The sequence below is a fragment of the Bubalus kerabau genome, chromosome 5 (genome assembly GCF_029407905.1).
Source record: "Bubalus kerabau isolate K-KA32 ecotype Philippines breed swamp buffalo chromosome 5, PCC_UOA_SB_1v2, whole genome shotgun sequence".
In the NCBI taxonomy this organism is placed as follows: domain Eukaryota; kingdom Metazoa; phylum Chordata; class Mammalia; order Artiodactyla; family Bovidae; genus Bubalus; species Bubalus kerabau.
In genome coordinates, this window is record NC_073628.1 from 124,521,207 (window position 1) to 124,545,944 (window position 24,738).

At 41.0% G+C, this 24,738-nt stretch overlaps 1 protein-coding gene across 1 annotated transcript in view; it reads right to left on the minus strand.

The window, feature by feature from the left end:
* Positions 1–5,910: 5,910 nt before the first annotated feature.
* Positions 5,911–24,738, minus strand: part of PROX1 (prospero homeobox 1) — a 55,332-nt gene continuing 36,504 nt past the window's right edge. The window contains exon 5 of the mRNA XM_055582988.1: positions 5,911–11,514. Coding sequence (XP_055438963.1) covers positions 11,329–11,514 — 186 coding nt within the window. The 3' untranslated portion in view covers positions 5,911–11,328. The remainder of the gene's footprint in view (positions 11,515–24,738) is intronic.

Consider the following 24,738-nt stretch of genomic DNA (forward strand, 5'->3'; position numbering starts at 1 on the left):
AAATGAGACATGGTCTCTGAATTAGGCAACCTGGCAAGCAAAAATTGCTGAAAGAGCAAAGGCTACTTGGCCCTAGTAAAAGAAAAACTTAGCTGACACCTCAATAAGATATATTTGTTTTCATTGTCACTAGAAGGTAGAAAAAAACAAATCAACACATCAGTAAACTTTTTTCTGCTTTTCACCCAGAAAATCAGTAAGTCTGGGTCTTCCTTAATCTCAATTTGTTACAAGCCCCACTTGTTTATAGTATAGTATTTTTTTCTATATTGGTGGATTAGAATTGTTTATATTTTTACTTAGGGTTTTTGCATTTGTATTAATAAATGTGTAGAATTCATAAAAAATTGGGATGTATATGTGTATATATAGGTGTCTGAACTGTTGATCTAATATTTTAGATATTTGATAGAATTCACCCATAGACCTACAATGCTGGGTGCCTTTGGAGGAGAGGAGATTGCATTTGTTTTTATTTTGTTTTTTGAGCAGGTTTTTCCATTTCTTTTAGGATCTCAGTTCTATTAGATTTTTTCCTTCTTCTAGTATAAGCTTTGATACTTGCTTTTTGTTTAGAAATGCATCCACTTCATGAAGATTTCTCATATATGTAATCATAATGTCAATTCTACAAATCCTTGGATATCGAGTGGAGAAAAGAGATAAATAATATTCAGTTGATAATGGATATATTATTCACAGTTTTTTTCTAGAATGCACAGGTGTTTTTTCTAGAATACCTGTCCTGAGATGCACGTGCCCATACCACGCTTGAGTGCATGCTCATTTACCTTCCACTGTGTCAGACTTCAAGACTCTCTTGCTCACTTTCAGTTGCTGAGTGCTAAACAGGTATTTAAAGAAAATGTTTCTTCTGGTTACCAAGAGCTTTCATGTTGTGAATAATTGGAAATTGGACCATTGATTTTTGAAATTATTTCCCAACAGGTCAAGGGTAACGACAATGACAAGAAATCCATGCCTCCCATTTTCATGGTCTAGAGCTACTCACACCAAGGAATGTCCAATACCGGCAAAGCACAGAGTACTATTTGCACAAGCACTGGGGAAAACTCAGCGCTTTCTCCACCGGCAGATTTATTTGCAGAGACACAGGCATTTTTTCCAGGGTGGCTGCCAAACTATCTCCTGAGCCCGTCTAGCTAGCACCTGGGCCACTCAGCAGGGGGCTTTGCAAATAATACCCTCCCCTTTGCCAGGGTAGAGACAGCCTAAGTGATTGTTTCAGCCTGTTATGGCACCTTAATCTTTCTAAGCTGCTCCACTCCTATTCTGGGGCATACCCAAGCATGGCTGGCTGGAGGTGGGGCCACAGTGGCTAGAGGCCTGAGGCTGAGAGCAAGGGCCCCAGGAAATAGTAGGCATGGGAAGAAACTTTTAGTTCCTGGAGAACTTCTGTGTTCTTCAAAATTTGAATGTCCTGGGAAGCTGCCATGGGTCAGGGTATAGTTCTCAGATCACAATTTAAAACAGTATGGCAGGATGACAAAAGCCACTGGCTAGGGGAGAAGAAAGGGAACTAAATGCATGTGCCCGGCAGGCTCTGTGCTGTTTCTTTGGTATAAAAATAATCTCTATTTTTGAAGGTTTGCTAAAACTCACATAAAGCTACTATTTTTTAATGTTCACCTAATCATTCATCCTTAAAGATCTCTTACTTTACTTGATGAGTATTATGTTGTTGTTTAGCAGAGAACTCCTTTATTTTTTTTAACCTTTTAAAAAGATGTTTACTATTATATTGTAAAATAGGCATAAAATATAATTTACCTTTTTAGCCATTCTCAAGTGTAAAATCAGTGACAACTGATTTTGGTTCTGCAAAAAACAGAACAAACAACACGGAACAGACAAGTTACATGGTTCTGCAACTATCATCTCCATCCACTTCTGGAGCTCTTTTGTCTTCCCCATCTAAACCTGATACCCATTAAACAATAGCTCTATGGCAACCACCAGCCTACTTTCCCTTTCAATTTGATTACTTTTAGAACCTCATACAAGTAGACTCACACAGCCTTTGTGTTTTTGTAACTGGCTTATTGTACTTAGCACGATGTCTTCAGGATGTTTCCATGTTACAGCTTGTATCAGAAGTGTCTTCCTTTTTAAGGCTGAGTAATATTCCATTGTATGTAGATACCACATTTTTAAATCAATTTATCTAAAAGAGAACAATTAGTATGATTACACCTTTATGATTATTTTTGTTTTTTCATTGACTTTATCAATAAACACATATTTTAAAAATCTTTATATTGTAGTTCATTAGCAGTGTTGTGTTAGTTTCCTGTGTATAGCAAAGTGATTTGGTTATACATATTCATGCATCTATTCTATTTCAAATTCTTTTTCCATTTCAATACAGAATATTGAGCTACATTCACTGTGCTATACAGTAGATCCTTGTTGGTTATCTATTTTAAATATAGCAGTGTGTAGATGTCAATCCCAAACTCCCGATCTATCCCTCACCCACCTTCCTCCCACAACCACAAGTTCATGGAACTCTTCTTTTTTTTTTTAATCAAAGTTTGACAGAACTTTTTGAATTTAATACTCACGTTCATACTTAGAGACTTATCCTATCATATCTGATGAGATCTTTGTTGCTTGAAACAGAGAACACCTTTTAAAAAAGTGAACAGATTATTGCACCCCAGTATAAAGATAAGAATTCTTTGGTTAAAAGAGATCTCGATTTGGTGGCCCCTGAGGTAGTACCACATTACCCTAGAGATCTTGGGAATAAAAGTCACTGAGTTAGATTCTCTTTAAAATCTCTTCAGCACTAGTTAATTTCCTCTCTAACCAGAAAAATAAACCAATGTCCAGTGGAGAAGGGTCCTTCCTTCTGAATGATTTTGGAGACACTTGAAAGGACTCAGTGACCACAGGCAGGAAAGTGGTCAAAGGACTCAATGACCATAAGTCCTGGAAAGAGAAGCAGGATGCCCTGACAGATGATATTGCATTCAGGCAAGGCGTAGCCATGAGTGACATTGTTCAAAGACGTGGCCTTGTGTTTGGTGGGGAAGACCTCCAACCCTTAATCGCTGGGGTGTTCTTGGCCCCAAAATGAAAATGTAAAGTGCATTCCTGTGCACCATGTATCTTTTAATACCTATACCACTGGAAGAGAAACACACCAAGTTGGTGATTTCTTCATGTTACCTGTAGTAGATGCCTCCGTCCCCTTGAACAGAGGAAGGGCTGGGGCCATGCGAGAGCATCACATGACACTTGCTGAGACACTTCCTGAAGGGCAAGTGATCATGAACAGAGGAAAAAAGATCCAGCCGCCCTTGACCAACTTCAGAATTTTGCTCTTGCCTTGCCCTGTAACTTAATTTCCCTTTCTTTTTTATAAAATAATCTTTTAAAGTTTATTTTTTGGCAGTGGTGGTCGCTGTTGCTGTGTCCAGGCTTTCTCTAGTCGCGGTGAGCAGGGGCTACTCTTCATTTCGGTGCACCGACTTCTCATTGCGGTCAGTTCCCTTGTTGCGGAGCACAGGCTCTAGGCATGTGGGCTTCAGTGGTTGTGGCTCCTGGGCTCTAGAGCACAAGCCCAATAGTTGTGGACGACAGGCTTAGCTGCTCCGCAACATGTGGGATCTTCATGGACCAGGGATTCAACCAGTGTCCCTTACGTTACAAGGTGGATACTTAACCATTGGGCCACAAGGGAAGCCCCCTAAATTCCCTTTCTTGAAGGACAGGGAAGCCTGGTGTGCCGCAGTCCATGGAGTTGCAAAGAGTCAGACATGACTGAATTGTTCTCATGTTGTTGACAACAAGCAAAACATTTTAGCAAACATTTTTTTTTTGGTATGTAGAAAGCCTTCGGAGAAAGTCAACATGGTAGCTACATGGACTCTAAGAATCCTTTAGCCTTCTAGACACCAAAGAAAAAGGTTACCCTTTAGGCTTTTTTACCCTAGAGACTTGACCCTCCCTCCAAAGGGTTATTGCTTGTGGAGGGCAGTGAGTGTGTGGCACCATTTATTTTTTTTAGTAATCTTTCACAACTTTGTATGGATATCATACCAGCTGTTTTCCTTTATAAATCCTTCTTTTGTATTTTATGCCTTCAGGAGCGTTCATTGATCCCAGAGCTTGGCAACACACAGCAAATATTTGATGTTTTCCTATGACCTTGTATTCAGAGACATCTGTCTCTCACTTTAGCATGTGTGAATAAATTGTAAAAATGTGAGGATTTTTTGCTGTCAGTCTTTAAGTAAAACTTATCATTTATGATAATGAATGGAGATACCAATGAATAAAATCAACCTTTTATTTACTATTACTTGGTGAAACCTAAACCTCTAAGTATACCAAGGGTACTGGCAGGCATTGAGACAGACATATATGGAAAAAGTTCTGTGAACAGGGTTCAGATCAAAGTTAAGAATAGTGGTATCAATGCATATTATTCTGGGTCAGCGCCATCGGATGGCGTCACAAAAGTAATAAGTTGAAGCTACAGTTTACATGAACCTCCTATCAGAAAACATTATCACCTACCGGAACTTCTTAGTGATTTAGTCACTACCTGGATTATCCAATCTGATTTAAAGAAGATTGGTGTTAAGTAAGGACCAGAAGACGGAAGTCATTTCATTATATTACTGCAAATGCCTTCTCCCTTTCAAGAGCAGTTAGAAGGGAGCTGAGGGTGAGAGGTGGGGTAGGGGGAGCAGGGAGTGAAGGGAAGCGTGCCTTTCTTTCTCCAATCAGGGAATAAATATTTTGGCACAGAGCATGCTCTTTCGCACAATTTAATTAGGAAGGCTGGAATTTAAATTTGTGCCATTGATAGAAAAAAGAGCTGAAAATGGAAAATACCATTACCATTTAATAGCTTTTCAGTTGGCACTGATTCTAAGCACTTCTCATGACAAGAGAGTCAAAATATAAAGTTTTTGTCACTGAGGGGAAGAGCAAAAGGAGGCATCTCAGAGATGGATAAGACTCAGTGTACAGAAATACGGCGGGAGAAAGGGAGGTGCCGCTGTGAGTGACATTTAATAGGGTCATTGTCAAGTGGGCAAATGAGTTCTGATGATTCCTCAAGGTTTTTGATTTGAAGATAAAGGAGACATGATTTTAAACTAAAGCAAAAGAGAGAAAGAAAGTTTTCCAAAGCCATACAACCAATGTTCTTAGTATGAATCATGCTGCCATTCCTGTCCAAAGGAACATTTCAGGAAGGTTTTAAATTTACATTAGGATGTAGTTCTGAGTTCAATCAGAGTAGAAACAATACAAGCTCTCACTCCCCATATTTCAAATAACATATTTGCCATTTTGTGATTTGGGGAACATCTTTCCTTGTTCTTCAAATCATGAGACATTAACAATTGAACTGCATTTATTAGCTCACAATATTGTTTGCATCCAAAACCTTCATTGTTTATAGATTCTGAGGGTTAAATTTAAATCTGTGAGAAGAGGTTTCAGACAGAAATCTAGCCATTTACTACAAATGTCTGAAGTAAAAAAAGACCATTTCTATGAGTTGTGTGTAACGATCCTAGGTTTGTAGGCTTAAGAATTGTAATAAAAGGAAAACTCCAGGGAATTCCCTGGCAGTTTAGTAGTTAGGATTTCTCACTTTGGGTACCGAGGGCACAGGGTCAATCCCTGGTCAGGGAACTAATATCTTGCAAGTACATGACCAAAAATAACAAACAAAAAAATAAATTGCCAAACTGGCAGGAGGAGGAAAACTCCCGAATTGATATTACAGTCACAACTAGCCTGCTGTCCTACAATTGGACACAGGTCCAAAAACTAAATGTCACATGTTATGTGTTTAAATGTTTAAAAGAAATCAAATGGCACTGAGCTTGTAATGTATATTTTATTTTGCACAAGCTTGCATATATACTGCACATACATTCAGTTTAAGAGAAGATGGAAGGCACACAAGGCAATTGGACTACTGTAGCCTTTAAGTGGTACAAAGCAAAAGGTAAAAGTTTGCAGAGTATACAAAAGCTTCAACACACAAAGTAAAACCCCCTTCCCACCCTCCCCCCAACAAATTGTTTTTCCTGTTTTAAAATTTAGTAGCTGCCAAACTAATTTTTTTTTACTTTTACTTTAAAATCAATTGTCTACTGCACCTTTTTTATTTACTTTTTAATATGGACAGGGAGTCTCATTGTTTTTTTTTTTATCATATCAATTAATATTACAGTACATCCTTGGTAATACAAAATTGTACACCTTCATCAAATAAATTAGGATAAATTAAACCAATAAATTATGCAAAGTCTTCAGAACAATAGACAACAACAAAAATCCACAATTGAAATTGCCTCTAGCTAAAAAAAAAAAAATCAAAAATTGACTTTATCAGTTCAGTTATTGTACTATATTCAAATCAAAGGGTCTTTATTACAAAAAAAAAGAGCTTAATAATGCTATTTACAACATATTGCTAAATAATATAAAGGCAGTGTTTTGTCACGGTTTATACTATATACATATGAGAAATGGCTGGGACAATATTGGGGGAAGCCAGGACCTTTGATTCTTCTGGGTATTGCTGAGACCAACCCCAAATACATTTGCTTTCCGAATTTTAATTTTGAAGTGGTAATATACAATTTTAAAATGCTTTTCCCCCCTATGGAGAGGATTCAAATATTTTAAAAAACAAAGAATGGATCCATTTTCACAAAAAAGGGCCACTCTGTTTGCCTTTTCTGCTCATGCTCATGTTTGTGCATTTTCGGGGGTGTCAGTTTTGAGAGAGGGCTCAGTTGAAAAGACTCAAAGTCCAGTTGCTCCCAGATTCTGTTATGTTTCTAGAAGGATACTTATAAGAAGATGCAAAGGTTAAATACCAGTTTTGATCCCAGCTCTGAAAATGAGCATTTTAGCTTTAGTCTTATAGGTGGTTTACAACCAACAGATCTACAGAAAACAAAACTGCATTTCCTTCAACATCACATGTAAGTGCAATACAGTAACTGCTTACTCATAGAAACCAGTTACGTTCTTTTAAGGGGAGCTTTTTGAAAACAATGCTTCTTGTAATTTGCAAACACGGAGTCTGTACCAGAACGAAACATTTGTACTATTCACACCAATAAAGAGTCTATAATATACATGGCAAAGAGATTCTGCTCTGTCCTCACACGCACACGGCTTCTCTCGGGGGATTCTGTAAACCACTTTTTCTTTGATGAATTTATGATTGTTTCTGGGGAACATCCTGATTTGAAAGCCCCCAACTCTTTAGCTTTACGACTTAATATTAACCTGTTATGTGTATGCATGTATGTGTGTGTGTGGGGGGGAGGGGGATTACATACTAAGTGTCTTCATGTACACAGAAAAGAAATTTCATAAATTTACAGAAACTGCATTACCCTTGCCCTTGACATCTGATGAAAGAGACTCTTATCTTTTAAAAGTAGAGAGCAGGATTTTCAAGAATGCTTTCAACTGTCTATACAGTCACCGAAGTGTTCCTAATAAATTCAACAGATGTTGTGAGAATGTAGTTATTTATTAAAATCTCATGTCTTACGTAACAACAGCCATGAGGTTAAATATTTACATTGCTTTATAAAAGTTCCCCTCTTGCTTTAGTGTTTTTGTTTTGCTTTTTTTTTTTTTGTCGTTTTTAACATTTTTAAAAATGATATTCACCCACATCCCTAGCACAGCAACAAAGAGTCGGCAAACATAAAACACTTTAATGGAATAATACTTGGAGGCACAACGCAAACTTCGGGAATATGTGGGTGAACATTTCCTTAAATAATGACTACATTCTACCATCTTCCACGTTGTTTTACCAGTTAAAGTGAAATGTCCTCATTAAACAGCCAGAGATACAGTAAGAATTAAATGTTTTGTTGTTGCAAATAGAACATTCTTTTGACAAAACATAACAAGCCTAAAATAGGTCCTTAAATCTAGGTAGGAAAAGGTAAGCTTTCCACTTCACACGCATATATATATGTCTATTTTTACATGTGTGTATATGTGTGTATGTGTTTATGTTCACACATCTGCACACACATATATAGCACATGGTATGAAATATTGCTTCTATACTACTTTTCGTTAGGCTAAGAAAACACAAGATTTGCACCACAGTTACAAAAAATTGGCTTCTACAAGAATTTTCAAAACTCGAATGCTGCTCAAACAATTGAGGAAAAAATAATTTGCGGTATCAAACTGTTCTAAAAATTCTCTTCTCAAAAACGTATTCTCCCGCTTTGTTTTTAAAAAGACACAAAATATGCATAGCTATCAACATTATGTCAAACAGCCAGAAAAAAAATCTAGTGTTTATTGCAGCTGTAGTAATTGGAAATAAAGTCAAAAAGATGAAATCGAAAGCCACAGAAGGCACAAGAACAATTGTACTTGTGGGAAAAAAGTGGGATTTTGAAGGATTTTTAAAAATCCCCCCGCTGGTGCATTTAGGTCTAGGCACAGACTATAACCTCAAGTGTAGATGCAAAAATAATTTGGGGTTAGCAGAAAATAAGTGGAAATGTGGTATTTCAACATGGACTTTAGACTTTGTTTCCCTTTGTAAACTGTCCCTAGTCCTTCACCCTCCCACCAGAGAAAGCGAACTTTCTCCCAAGTCGCCAATTTTTACGTGGTGAGAGTTGAACGAAGATTGGAAAGATGGTGATTTTAAAAAACCTGTTAAATAGGCGTTTTGAGAGACAGGCTTTTGTCATTTTCCAATGCACTGGGAGGCACAAGATTTTATGGTGGGGAAAGAAAAAGAATCACCTAAAAGCAAAATGATCAAGTTCTGTTTCCAGGACAATGAGGTGAGTTTCTACTCACGCTGCAATTTCTACTCTGAAACAATTTCTATGCCTCAGTGAACATTGAGAGGATATTACTGTGGATAAGCACATCAACATTTGGTTGTGAATACACACTTTTGCTTAATTTGTCTATTTAAATTAGAAAGGCAGGGGAGAATAATACTAAAAATCTAAATATGTCTGGAATCAATACTAAATTTGCCCCAGATCAGGAAGATACTAGCAATCTGTCTTGATAGGTGAATATATTACAGTTTTGCCTTTTGCCTTGCAAATGGCAACACAATGGTGATGTGAATTCCATGGAACAGCAAAAAGAGCCAGTTGTATACTGATGTGAACAACGAATGTCATACCTTTGGGCGTGAAGCAAGGCAAAAGAGTGTGACCACAAGTTGAGATTGCTTCTCTACTTTGTGCTGATTGGATTTTTTTTTTTTTTTGGTTTGCATTATATTCCAATGTGATGATTATCTGAACATTTTTTTTTCCCCTAAACAAGCCAGAACAAGAACACATTGGCTCAGATGGGCCTGTGTTCGCTGTGTAGGAGCCTGCGAGCTGGGGGATGGGTTCGGTTGTGCAGGGAGGCTGGGGCGTCCCAGGCCTAGGCTGCTGCACTCCGTCCACACCGTGAGAGGCTGTCTCCTGAATGACGCAGGCATCACAGGACCACACCGTTTAATTTAAAGTCAGCAGGTTTTAAAGCTTTGTGCTGACAATAATTGCCTTCATACATTCCTGTCCATCAGCAGAATTTATAAATGATGTTAAATTACAGCGATTGGGTCAGCTAGTCTCATGGGTCAACCGACAGTCTCCAAAGTCAAATGTCATTTTTATAAAAATCAAGGAAAAACGGTATTTATGTTGTACATAATCTACATACCAGGATTTTCTTTTTTTTTTTTTTCTTTTTACTGTGTCATTTTAGAAGATGTAGATCAAATTACTGAAGGGAGGGAGGGTTCTGGAAAACACTATTAGAATAAAAAAGGAATTCTTACTGCCTCTGCACACAAAACCCATCCAAGAAAACAAGTGTGAATGCCATACAGCTTTTTAAAAGCAAGTATGGAAACGTTGTACACCTTTGAAAAACTGGAAAAAGACAAGAGAAAGAAAAAAAAGAGGAGAACCATTGAAGAAAGCATGAAATAGCAGCTAGCTTTCTCATGTGTGCTGAAATTGTGTCTTTTGGGTTAACTCCCAAATGCTCCTATTCTATACACTCTTCTCATGTTTTGGTCAATTACTAGCTTCTGAGTTAGAAGAGACTTTATCAATTGCTTTAAAACACTGTACCTAAAATGAAAACACTTTAAATTAGACTGTCACCGCTTTGAATATCCATCAGGGTAGGTAGTGTGGAAATGTATAGGAAAATAGGTCATTCTCAAATGTACTCCTCTCAGGAGGGGAAGATCCAGTCAGCTAGCAGCTGTCAACAAACTTCTAGTATAGGCAGGAATTTTATGGTCAAGTTAGGATGTCCTTTATTCCTTACCATAGAAAGGAATTCAGAAAATAGTGTTTTTTGAAAAAAAAAAAATTTGTTAAATATTACACAGACATGATAATTCTTCTAAAGCATATAAACAAAGTTTTGCAAAGAATAAATTGGAAACTTATGTGCCTTTTTATGTCTTAAGCAAGATACACAGAAAATAACAACACATTATAGGGGTTTTCCTGTATGAAGAACGATAGGTACTCACTACTACCAAGAAGAACCTATTGCAAAATTCCGAGAGGAGACTAGAAACCACATGAATCTCCAGTCTCACCTTGACTAGTCAGTTTTGTATAAAATTGCTCTGCCTCCAAAAGAAACTAGTTTGGGGTGTTTGCCATTTCTCTGAGGAGAGACTTGACAGTTAGTGATGATGTTTTCTTTTTACAATGTGGCCTTTTGGGGTACTTTTGAAAAGTGAGCTCTTGATCTGCCACCGGCATTATTTTCAAACGTGTGATAAAAAGCTACTTACTGAGTTCAAACCAAGCAAAATATTTAAGTTTATCAAGTGGTTTCATCCAGTTTTCTGACCTTCTCAGCAGTAAACACAAGAGACACATCACTGACTGCGGAGTCGGGCTGTGTCACGGGTCTCCCTCCGCCAACCGCCATTTGCAACAAACCATGAATCCAGCAGACGCATTTTAAACAAATGCCCGTCCTTGCTAATATAGACTTTACACACGTCAACATTCTTTTTTTCCCTGATAATTAAGCCTATTTTAAGTCTCCAAATGTTAAGGGCCTTGGGCAAAAGTAAACTAAAGGCGGCAGGAAAAGAACCATCCCCGTTGCAATTGAAAACAGAAGAAGATGAGAGAAAGATGATGGAGGAGGAATTACCAGCTGATTTCATAACATATCCATGCCTCCCATACACACATATATGAAATCAAAATCTAGACACGGATAACGTGGACATCCAAAGGGGACTGCTACTATTCATACATTCGAAAAGAGTTGTTGAAATTTCTACTCATGAAGCAGCTCTTGTAGGCAGTTTGGGGATTTGAAAATCTCAGGGACTTCACTATCCAGCTTGCAGATGACCTTGTATATGGCCTTCTTCCAGGAAGGATCAACATCTTTGCCTGCGATAATGGCATTGAAAAACTCCCGTAATGTGATCTGCGCAACTTCCAGGAATCTCTCTGGAACCTGCTGATACAAGGAGACAATGGCATTAATAAAGTTTTCAGTTTCAAGTCTCCCGTTCTTCAAAGGAAATTGAGCTAAGGTCTTTCTTTCTGATAGGGGCTTACAGGGCACCTGCATTTTCTAAAAATGGCCGACCCCTGTTCTCTTATGTAAAGTTGTTATATATAGTAGCATTGTAATGTGGGGTTGACAGCTTTGTAGAGTTTTAGAAAAAGACTTATGCAAAGGATACATGCAGACCTATTGAAAAACTTGGATTCCATTGTGAATATTTGAGTAGAAAAATGCAGACATACCGTTGGGACTCCTCGCTTCATTAAAGAGGTGTATTCCAGAATCAGTTCTCTACCTTATCTTTCAGAATTTGAATCATATTTCCATTAGGAAAACAAAATGTCTTCTCAAAAGTAGACTAATAATTGGCCTTTGATATAAACTAAACCCACGCTACAAATGAAGAAAATTAAAACCTTAGTGTCCTGCTTGTATTAGAGGACTGTTGACTCTGTTGCTAAATTGTATACCAAAATATTCCACACTATAAAGTACAGGCATACTTCCTTTCACTGCACTTTGTTTTGCTTTCTTATAGTTCATAGATGGCGTGTCTTTTATGAATTGCAGGTTTGTGGCAACCCTGTGTGAAGCAAGCCGACTGGCACCATTTTTCCAATGATAACTGCTCACTTCATGTGTCTGTGTCGCACTTGGGTAATTCTCGAAATATTTCAAACTTTTTGCTCTCGTTATCTGTGATCAGTGATTTTTGATGTTACTACTGCAAAAAGACTACAACTCAAGGCTCAGATGATGGCTAGCATTGTTAGCAATTAAGTATATTTAATTAAGGTATGTACTTTTTTTAGACATAATGCTGTTGCACACTTAATAGAGTACAGTATGGTATAAATATAACTTTTAAACACACTGGAAAAGTAAAGAAAACGTCATGTGACTCTTTGTATTGCAACATTTGGTAGTCTGGAATGGAACCTGCAATATCTCTGAGGTATGCCTCTACGCTATGTACAAAAAAAGAGTAAGATAATGATATTAATACTGAGTCCCAAAATACAAAAGTGTTAGTTGCTCACTCGTGTCTGACTCTGTGACTCCATAGACTGTAGCCTACCAGGTTCCTCTGTCCATGGAATTCTCCAGACAAGAATACTGGAGTAGGTTGCCATTCCCTTCTGCAGGGGATCTTCCTGACCCAGGGATCGAACCTAGGTCTCCTGCACTGCAGGCAGATTCTATCATCTGAGCCATCAGGGAAGGCCAAAATACAAAATGTGTACCAAATACTAAAATCCTTTTTAGTATTTTAGCCAGAAAATACTTTACCTTGAGATGAGAATTTCTCCATAAGAGAGTGACTTATGCAGTTGACAGTAATAATACTCCACATTTTTGGACTGCTTATTATGTGTCAGGTACTGTGTTATATACTGAATGTGAACTGTATCATTCACTTCCCCCAACATCTCTGTGGTTATTAACCCCATTTTACAGTGAGAAAATGGAGGCTCAGAGAGAATAAGGGAATTGTTCAAAGTCACTGTAGTTCAAGGTAAACATTCTCCAAATATACTTTTCAGAAAATCTATTTGTTAATTCTTTTCTACCACAGCAATGAATATGTGTGCGTGTGTTTTCTGTGCATGTGCTTATGAATTGTTTATTAGTAGTTGTTTAATAGTCTGACCTCTTGTCTAGAGAAAGGAATAGCTACTCATGTACTTATTTAGTAATCTCTGTAAGTTACATGGTAAAGCAGGACCTATCACTCCCACAATGAAACAAAGGATTCACAGAATCATTCCAGATACTCATAATTTTCCAAGTACACACTGACACTTTATAATTTTCCTTTAGTGGGGGAACTTACACATGAATAATGTTTTACTTTTATAGTAAGTGCAGACATTTGAGGAAGTAAAAGCCCTGCAGCTGCATGTGTAGACGGATCTATCTACACATAGACAAGAGGTGAAAGATTTTTATCTTGGCTCAGACCTGCTGCTCACCAAAGTAACAGAGAGGGGTTGTCATTCTGAACATATTTGATCCCATTCTCCCCACCTTTTCTCGCTTTGTGCAGTGGACCTTTTTATAATGATAGTAACTGTTAAAGAAAATGAAAATGATACCAGACAAACCTGTCTGAGACATTTGGAGTTGGACAAAGAAGTTCAGTGCTTCCTATGGCAAGTCACTTGTCCTTTGAAAGAAACCTAATGATGCTCCAGAAGAAAAAGAGCCCCAATCTGGGGCTGACTGGACTCTAGAAAAAGTGAAAATGTTGAGAAGCTTCTCCCTATATATATATATATATATATATAGAGAGAGAGAGAGAGAGAGAGAGAGAGAGCGAGCGAGCAAGCGAGGCTAGTTTCTCAGGACACAGTTCCAACCACTGCCTGGGGAATAATGGAAATACCACCTTGCTCCCCAGGGCTTTCCTAATGGCTCAAGTGGTAAAGAATCTGCCTCCAATGCAAGAGATGCTGGTTTGATCTCTGGGTCGGGAAGATCCCCTGGAGGAGGAATGGCAACCTAATGTAGTGTTGGCAACCCACTCCAGTATTCTGGCCTGGAGAATCCCATGGACAGAGGAGCCTGGCAGGCTACAGTTCATGGGGTCACAAAGAGTCAGATACCACTGAGCATGCACGTAGCACCTTGCCCTCCATAAATGTGCAAACCCATATACTCCAAAGGCCATTCCCTGATGAGAATTCAACTGAACTCCGATGACCTTCTCCCCAATCTCCTGCACATACACGTGTATTTGTGGGATGAGAAGGGCATGGAGTGGCAATCAGCCCTCCCACTCACCTTCTACCAAATAAAAAGTCATTAAGCAGCCTTTCTGAGTACATTCCTGTCTTCCCCAAAGACGATCCTTCAAATTGTGTCAAATGGGCGTTACTGAGAGAGGGATTATGGCTGGAGACCAGTTACACAGTGCAACTACCCACTCTAACTACGGGGTTTGGGAGCTGTTAGCCAAATGCTACAGAAACATCATCAGAGGCATTTATTAAAAGAAACATTTCAAGAAGTGTGGTTTCCCTGGCCGTCGGCAACAGACCCACGATGAGGATCTATGGTCCTTGAACACTCGAGGATGCAGCCTAGCCTGGCGGAGAGCTCTAGGGACAGAGGTATGGCAGGGGCGCCAGATGAAGCCTACCCACTCCCAGGACCCCCAGGAGATCTGGAAACCAGGGCCAAGGGAGCAGGGATGACGTTTAAGATAGTCAGAGGAGGGGGATGCATCTAGAAAAGCGTCAGCCTTGGAGGAGGGAAGAGGTGCAGTTCTGGGGGTTTGCCTGAGAACAGATCAAAGAAATTTCTTTGGGGGCTGTGCACAGCCTCCACTCTGTTATTTTCTTTTTTTTTTTAATGTTTAAAAATGTATTATTTTAATTCTTGGCCACGCCACACGGCATGTGGGATGTCAGTTCCCTGAGCAGGGATCGAACCCACCCCCTTGCATTGGAAGGTAGATACTTAACCACTGGACCACCAGGGAAGTCCCAGTTATTTCTTATCATCGGCCATGCTGGTTACTGATTTTTAGTGGGTTTTATCCTTTTTTAAGGACTTCCCAGGTGGTGCTAGTTGTAAAGAACTCACCTGTGCCAAGGCAGGAGAAGTAAGAGAGTAAGAGATGCTGGTTTGATCCCTGGGTCGGGAAGATCCCCTGGGGGAGGGCATGGCAACCACTCCAGTATTCTTGCCTGGAGAATCCCATGGACAGAGAAGCCTGGTGGGCTACAGTCCACAGGGTGGCAAAGAGTCCGACGTGACTGAAGCGAATTGGCACACACATACGCATCCTGTTTCAAACATTTATTTCTTTTAGCAATACTCTTGGGCTGTCCTTTAACAATTTGTGCATTTGTGTCTTGATGTCATTTAGCTTTTCACCTATTTATATCCAGTTGTAGTGAATTTATCATTAGATGTCTTTTGAGCACTCTCCTGGCTTCTATTCTGTGTTTTCCTCACAATGCTACACAGGGTTTTGTTGCATCGTCTTTGATAAACAGCTCAAACCGAGACCCTGCCTTCTGCTTTGCCCCACATTGCTCTAGAATCACACCTTACCTTCCACTTAAATACTTAAAAAAAGGAATTTTAAAATAATGATAAAAAATAGAATTTAAAGACTTGAAATAGATCTCAGAGCTCATTTTATAGAAGAAGAAAGTATGAGATTCTATGGGATGAAGAAATTATGAGATGAAGAGACTCATGTGAAATAACCGATCCAGGTGTATTGCCATTAAACCCTGCTGGCTCCTTTTAAATGCATTTTCAGTAATTCCTACTTATATGAGGCATCAAAACCTTGACAAGCTGTGGATCTGTGGTTTAGAAAAACCACAGAAGAGCTAGTAACTTCAAAATAAGTGGGAATGACACAAAAGATTCCCAAGAGGAGACTCAGGTTATTGGTTTATGTTTGGGAAGGGATGAATTCTTTGAGAACAAATGAAATGGTTTGCTAATTTTGTGCTTAATTTGAGGCAATACTCACGCAATGGATTGGGCTAGATAAAAGAAAGTTATAATGAGATCCGCTACTGCTAGAGCAATTAATCTATTTTTTGGTGGCTCCACAGAGGTAAATTGATGGGTAGCAACTGATCTGAGAGAGCGCCAAGGAATTCCATCCACAGGTAGAAATATTGCCCATGAAAGAGAGACCCTTACCTCTCTGCCAGAAAAGTCTCCCCAACTCCATTTAACAGAGTAAGGGGGTGGGGGGGAGTCCTTTCTGATGTTCTGAGGGAGCGTCTTAAGAATTCTGGGTTATGAGACTGGTCTTATCCGTGTTTTTTCAGTACCTCTTCACACCTAATGGATTTCCAATCACTAATAAACATCTGCAGAAAATCCCTTAGTGACAAGTAATCCCTTATCTAGGTTTCTTTTAATAGAACCCAACAATCTGCAGAATGAACCCTAGAGTATCTCTTCAGCATCAGGTGGCAACAGTCAATCAAGTCCCTGGAATGCAAGACAATGCCGGCCGGTGGGAGGGGGAGGGAAGGCCATGCCTTTGGACATGCCACAGGGGAAAAACAAAAGGCTTCCAAAGTCTCTGGCCGGGACTCTGAGGCTATTGTGGGAGCTGCGGTGCTGAGTGTTCTTCAGGAGAGGCTAGTGGAAACTTTGCTTTGATAAAAGGCATCCCAATATAGGAACCTCACCCCAAATGGTCTTGCCTCTCCTTGCCTTGATATCTGGAGGAGAATATAATTGTGAGGAGGTACTTGACCAACTCATATATTTCAAGGGGCTGACTCTCAGCATCCACCTATTTCATCACCACTGTTTGTTCGTGAGTCTCCTCAGAGCAAACGAGGGCCTTGTGGGCTTAGGTGAAATGGGAGAAATGGGAGGATATTTTCAAGTCTGCTCAGGGGTGCCTGGGTTGTCACACACTCACACACACACACACACACACACACACACACACACGGTGCATTGGGTGGGTGCTTTTTGCTGTTCTTTTTTTTTTTTTTATCAGAATGAGTGGCAAAGACACATTTCCCCCCCGTCTTCCTCCTCCTCTTCCCAGTTGCTTTACCTTCAAGGATGATTTGTTTTATTAAACTGGCTGTCCCTAGCCTCTGCAGCACATAATAAAAGCCTGACATAGCAGGCTGCCTGCCTTCTGCGTCCTGCAGACACTCATCATAAGTGTCAGGACATACCAAGGTTAGCGGTCACTGCAAGTGTGCTCGCTGGCCCAAGCCTTGCCAAACGCTCTTGGCAGCTGAATGAATGTCAGAGAGAAAAGAAGGGGAATTACAAAGGTTAAAAAGAAGACAGCCTCTCCTATTTTCTGGAGACAGGGTAGCTGATTTTTCACACCTCTGAAACGGCCAGAGGCTCATCCATCGGCCTCTTTCTGGGGATCTAAACCTTGCCCCTTGCACAGCTCCCTGTGGCTCTCTTACAATCCTCCATCCCCTTTAAAACCTGGCCCACTGGCTTCATTTCATCAGTGGAATGATGTTTGCCGAAATGGACAAAAAATAAACCAGGCACAGACCTCGCTCCCTAGCTCCTCTCTCTAGTAACCAAAGGCTCACATGGCTTCTCCAGCTTATTAATCAAGAGATGGCAATCTTTTCAAGATGGATCATCTTTTCAGTTCATCCTTGAAACTTTTCTTTTCAAACTTCAGTGAAGAAATGGTAAAGGAAATCTATGTAAGGGCAGAAGTGGCTAACTGCTGGGAAAGTAAAACCTTGGTTTACTATTTTGGTGAATTAGTTCTGTGTCTGGGTTTACTTTCTTCTTGCTCCTCCATTTAAAAAATACTATAAAAGGACAATAAAGTGCTGACTGTAAGAAGACAATGTCAAGGAGAAAAGGGTACTGGTATTTTGGATACTCTTCACTGCTCGCCTTGGAGAGAGAGTTATTCTTGTCACAAACCCTTTTGTCTGCGTCTGCTGACGGCTCGCCTGTAGCCAGCAGCATACTTTAACTGTTTTGTCACCTCCTAACATCACATGCATCAGCTGTTGGGCTTTTGTTACGGGTATTGTAGAACTAATCCGCTGTGGCTGGTCTACTGTGCAGTAAATAAAACAGAAACGGGCTTCTCAGACAATTCTGCATGAATATTTCAGATGGCTTTTACAACTCTGATTCACAAAATCAAATAAATAAATAACTCCCACAGTTTCCCCCTCAGCCTCTCCCCATACACAGAAACAAAACCCCTCAATCTAGACCCAGGTGCCTCCAAGTCAACTGCATTGAGGGCCCTGACTTGAGCCTCAAGCAATTGTTTGAGTGAAGTTGAAAGAGTAGAGCTCTCTCAACTTCAACACCAGGGTGTTCATATTTATTATTAGACTTAAACACATCTGATTCCGAAAACTGGCTAAGTGGCTTTGAAAATCTCAAGAGCTCCTTCTCTCCTTGGGATTTCTTTAAAAAAGAAATGTCATGCCATCAGAAATATATAGTTAGAGTTGCCCTATCAAACTGCTTTTATTGTTTCCATCTGCATTTTCCTCCCTTCCACTCATGTGAAAAGGGTCAAGGGAAGATGCTCGTACCTCTAATTCATCCTAAGAGCCTTTCTAAAATGTTTAACCCCTATAGGAGCACAAAAGGAGAAGCAAACTTTGGGCTGGAGTTTTTTGAAACTGAATTGATATTGCGAGTTCTCTTATGGGATAAATAATGTACTAATCATACACAGCGAGGCATTTTTCTGAATGACTCGTGTCTTCGGAGAAGTTAAAAAGGGCATTTGTATGGGGCTGTATGTGCATGCTCATATGTGCACACACGCGTACACACACGCACATACACCCCTAGATCCTAGGAAAGGAGACAAAGTTGAGGTACTTTCCCGAGCATTCATTCACCCTGGTGTGCACGTGATGCCTCTAAACAAACTCTCTCATCCCTGCTATTTGTTAAGTAAATATTGATCAAGGAGAGACATAGTTCCCGACGGCAGTGGCACAAGCTGGGGACTTAGACCGTAGACAGAGTGGACTCAAATGGATAAACTCTGATGCTTTACTAACTCCTTATTGAGATTATCCAGTGAAAAGGCAAGAATAGATACGTTATTGCTGTTCCTCTCCTCCGTCTCACTCTCACTTAATTTTCCTGCCTGAGGCAGAAGAGGGGGAATCTCAGAGCTATGAAAGATGGTGACAAGATATTGTGACTAGGGGTCTCCCTTCACAGTCACACACACGCTTATTTTGTGTGTACTAGCCAGGAACTAGCTGGCTCTCCAGAAGGGCAGAAAGGATGCTTCCCAGAGGGAACCATGGGACTGTGTCCTAAAGCCCTCTCATCAGGGGGGATGGATCCAGTGGGAGAACAAGCATGAATGTGCTTTGGAAAGTGTAAAGCAGTTTCTAAAAGTAAGGTGGTGGTTTGAACCTTAAGGAGAAGCCCACTTTCTGGGAGACAGTTCACTGCGATTAATACACGTGTGCAAACCAGTGTTCTGAGAGATGCTCTCGGGAGGTTCACATGGGAGATTTTATCAACTGAGTCAACACGCTGAGAAAAGTTGCTTTGTGTCTCCTAAGTTTTATTTCCATCACGTCATGATTCTGATGCGAATCTTGTCAGGGGCTGAATAGCCAAATACACTTCCCTGGGAAAGCTGGTTTTAAAGTCACATCTAGAGGCTAGGTTTTGTGTTTTAGGGACAGAGCACCCCAATCAAAGAGCAAGGTGTTTTGAAGAGTTCCTGGAGAGAGTGACACAGTAGCGCATACACTACGATATGTAAAACAGATAGCCAATGGGGATTTGCTGTATGACTCAGGGAGCTCACGCTGGTGCTCTGTCACAACCTAGAGGGGTGGGACGGGGTGAGAGGTGGGAGGGAGGTTCAGGAGACAGGCGACACGGGTATACCGATGGCCCACTCATATTCATGTACGGCAGAGGCCAACACAATATTGTGAATCAGTTATCCTTCAATTAAAAGTAAATAAATTTACTAAAAAAAAGAGCTTCCACCAAATGGTGACTGGGCCGTTTTCACAGGCTGCCCGCACCTCTGTTGGGAAGGACGGATTTTTCAGGGAGCAGTGGCTACAGAACTACTTGCCCACATGACACCGAATGAGGCCGAGGAAGACTCTAGCCACAGCTGAGCTTTGGACCAAAGTCTGACTCTGATGTTTCAGGTAGATTCAGCCTTCAGGGACCTTACAGGATCAGGTTAGTGTGATGCCCACGAAGTGGCTCAGCCGGTAAAGAATCTGCCTGCGATGCAGGAGAGCTGGGTTCAATCCTTGAATAGGGAAGATCCCCTGGAGAAGGGAATGGAAACCCACTCCAGTATTTTTGCCCGGAGAATCCCATGGACAGAGGAGTCTGGAGGGTTACAGTCCATAGGGTCTCAAAGAGTCAGATACGACTGAGCGACTGACACTTTCACTTTCTTTCACAGGTTTAGGTTAGTGTGATGCCCACGAAGTTTTAGGCATATGAATGGGCTCACCTCCCTCCTACTTATGTGTTTTGCTACTTGAATATGTGAAGACTAAATGCTTATAGGAAGTGGCTAGAGTTCAAGGCTGTCCTTAAAACAAAACAACCAAAAAAACCCTCCCCCCACCATGTTTCCTCGGTCTAAGCAAAGGAACACATGGCAGTAACAGTCTGTATCATTTTTTTTACAAACCTTCAAAAGAACAATGTTCTCTTGAGCAAAATTCAGTAGCATTCTGTAAACATTAATTTAAGGAAATCAATAGACTCAGTGAGCTAAAGCCATATTGCAAGATAAACTGGCCAGAGTGCCACTTTGTCAAATAGATTTTCGTTTTCTCGGCCTGATAAAGACAGTTTCAAAACGGGGCAAACGTGTTGCAACCAAGGTTTGAAAAGTATGTGGCCTTCAAACAGTCTGCTCGTTTCTCCTACAAAGCTGGATAAACAGACTTTAAAAATGATAAGATGGTTCAGAATTGATCTGGCTCTCAAATTTTACATGGGTAGATTTTTTTGGTTGTCTCACAGGAAAAGAGAAAAACAAAATATCACACGCGTGGTCAGAATAGAAAATACAAGTAGTTGGGAGAAGGGGTTAAACTGTCTCGAGAAAAAGAGCTCTGGGGGCAGTGTCCATTGATTCTTGTCTTTAAAAAACAAAAACAGAAAGGAAGAAAGAAATCTTTATTCATGCTGACCTGATAGGCAAACAGACCTTCTTGCCAAAATCCCAAAGCCAAAATCTCTAGTGGGTATGGAATCAGAGATTTGAGCTGTTGGAAGCTGTTTCTTCTGTGAGTACCAACCAATGTCAAGTTAACGTTCCAGGGAGAAGCTGGGGGGGCAACCCCTGGGAGAGGGCTGGGGAAGGACCCTGAGACAGCAAGATCCATGCCGCAGCCTCAAGCGTCCTCCCGGCCAGCCTGCAGGAGGTGCAGGGAAAATCAGGAAAAGGGGCGAAAGGAAAGCCTGTCTCTCGTCTGCCGCTGTGGCAGGGACCTGCACTGAGCTTGTGGGAATACACTTCCAAGTGAACCTGCCGGCCAACCCGCGATGCCCGACCAGTCCTTATAAATGCTGACAGAGTGGTGTCCGGATAGGATATGGTTGACATGGTCCATTGGCGGGAATGTAATAAAAAGGATGTAACAGTCCCATGGAAGCTGCAAGGTGGGAGGTTGAGGATTTACCTTAACTGGCCAGTGGAATGCCACGGGAAAGGATGTCAGGCAGGGGACTCTGGTCTTTGGTGTGGGCGGCATGGGCCTGGCCATCACCCCTCACGTGGACTTTCCTCAGCACCCCAAAGGAAGTGCCAAGGCTGCCCTGAGGGGTTTCTTTGTTTTCTCATCTGAATTTGAATCATTTACCTTTGAAGGGGCTTCCCTGGTGGCTCAGATGGTAAAGAATCTGCCTGCAGTGCAGGAGACCCGGGGTTCAATCCCTGGGTTGGGAAGATCCCCTGGAGAAGGGAATGGCAACCCACTCCAGTATTCTTGCTTGCCTGGAAAGAGTGGATATTTGGAAAATAGAACTGTATTTGGAATATTCAGAGAAGCAAATTCCTACACCTTTCAGATGCTGATAATTGATAAAATGTGCTAGAATCGAGCATTTTGAGTAATTGTGACTTTCACAGTAATAGAAAAGACTGTCTTCACTTCCATGCTACCTGTTAATAATTTGTGTACATACTTTAAGCTACGTAAACATTCCACTGGCTACTTTGCCTATCAAGATAAATAAAACCATCTCTCCCACAGCCCCAGGGAAGGAAGTACTAGCTTGCTAGGAACAGAATGACACATGCCTTTGTAATAAACTCTATGAGGCTGTCAAAACTATTTTGTAGGCCTGAAATCTGGTTCACCAAATGTGCCTAAAGTGGCCAGTGTATTTGCTCATGCTTGGAGGTCTTGGCATTGTATGTATTAAGAAATATAATTGTCATGTTACTTGCTGTAATGAGTTTAATTTTTCATCTCTCCCAAGCTCTACACATGTCTCAAAGAGTGACTCCAAGTTTAAATAAGCATTAATCAAAACAAAAAACAAAAACAAAATCAGAGGAAAAAAAACATCAAAAACTAAAGTCTAGTATTTTCTCCCATCCCTCCATCCCCGAGAAACTATGAAAATACTCTCCCATCTTAAAAAACAAGGGCAAACTCTCTGCTGGAATTACTCATCTGGTAGGTTGTTTGGTAAGATTTGGACCGAGACTTTGCATCAAAGAATCATAGTTCTGGAACTTCAGAAGGAGAAAGGATCTGAGAGTTCATGTTCTACCAAAGACAGAAAAAGCCTCAGGCAGGGGTCGGCAAACTCCTTCTGCAAAGGGTCGGACAGTAAATGCACAGGCTTTGTGGGCTGGGTTTGGTCTCTGTTGCATATTGTCCTTCTTTTTCACAACCTTTACGAATATAAAAACCATTCTTAGCAAGGGCCATAAAAAAACAGACTCAGTGCCAGATCGTGCCTGCGAGCCAGTGTGCCAACCCCTGCTCTCAGCCAAACTTAAGAGCTAGCCACTTTTCTGAAGGCCTTAAGCTCTTTCATTCTCCTCTAATCCCGTGTCCCTCACTGGGTCAGCCACTAGTTGCTCCTGGGAGGGTAGCTGGGATTGACTAACCCAGATTCAACCTGCATTGTCACACCACTCCTCAGATGTGGGTAAGGCTGCACGTGTCTACGGGAATAGTTCATGGACCACACACAGAGATGCTAAGGACCAGGTGGCCCTCCGTCTTGCCCTGCTTTGACAAGGAGCTTTTCATTAGGCACTTCCCGGCCAGCAAATATTCAAATGCACTAAATGGAAGACTCCATCTTTCCTTCTTGATGCAGGTAATGAATCAACTTCAATGGAAAAATAAGCACTAGATAGCCACTTCGCTGCCTTCACTAACTTCAAGTCACCCCATGAATGCTGTGCCAACTGTGTCAGAGTTCGAGACAGGCTGATAGCGCCTGAAGCTTAACTTTTTGCTACCATTACTGGGTGAGGTGCTGGAATGAATAGGGCCAAGCCTGGTGCCCTTCTTGGATGGGAGATTATTCAAAAACAACAGGGCATCAGCTCTTCAATATTACACAGAGGGAAGCTGGGGCACAGATAATCCGCAGTTACTCCTGTTTCGTTGGAGAATGCATTACGTGATTGTTTTCTGCAGAGATTTACCTCCATAATTAAGCTGTGCCCAGGCGAACATGAAAACCAGTCTGTGTGCCCTTTATTTGTGGGGATGGAGTAACAAGAGTGAGAAGCCCGAGGAGAAATGGGGTTGAGGAGGTGGGGTTGAGGCAGGACAAAGAACAGCACGGAGCAGAGTGAGCAGGAGAGAAGGTGCGGGCAGATGCAGATGCTACGTGAACAGAGCTCCGGAGAACACCGGGTTCCGGGAGCCTCCGCCTCTCTGCTGACAACTGCTGATGTGTCCCCAGTAACATCTAGGTTGTTTGGGACAAGGACTGGGGTGAAAGGCACAAAAGTCAGGAAAATTCTGCTTTGTAGTCTAGGGAATTCTATGGGTTTCTCCTCCACGATTATCCTTTGTATTCACAAAACTAAGCCAGCTAAGAGTTCGTGAAGGGCTTTGACATTCCTTTTTCAAGAAAGGTAAACAGCTCAGAAAGACAGAAAAGTCAATTTCAGAAGGACACCCACTGGGAGACTTTTGGAAGTCCTCTGGTAAACTACCAAAACCTCACGAGTCTTTAGGTAATGTTTGTGGTGGGAAGACTTAGGATGCTGTTGAGGGAAGCTCAGGACTCTACAGACAGATTCTTTTGTACACTTTCAGGTCACTTAAGCTGATAAATCTCTGGGAATTCCCTGGTGGTCCAGCGGTTAGGACTCCGCCTTCTCACTGCCAAGGACGCAGGTTCAATCCTTGGCCAGGGAACTAAGATCCAGCAAGCCAAGTAGTGCAGCCAAAAAAAAAAAAAAACACACACACATAAATCTTTGAAAAATACACTATATTGAAGGAAATGCAGTGGCCTTGAAACTATAGCCTGCTTCTGCTTCTGATCATCCCTCTGCCTACACCCCTACTCAAACTCCCACACATCTGTTCCCAGTTATTACCTTTTACTTTTCATTTTTAGGACCAGATTTTACTTTCAACTGTTAAGGTAGCCTTAAAAAAAAACCCAGAGGCTTAGTATAATTACCGTAAGAAAGATGGAAAAAACAAATCCAAAAGACCG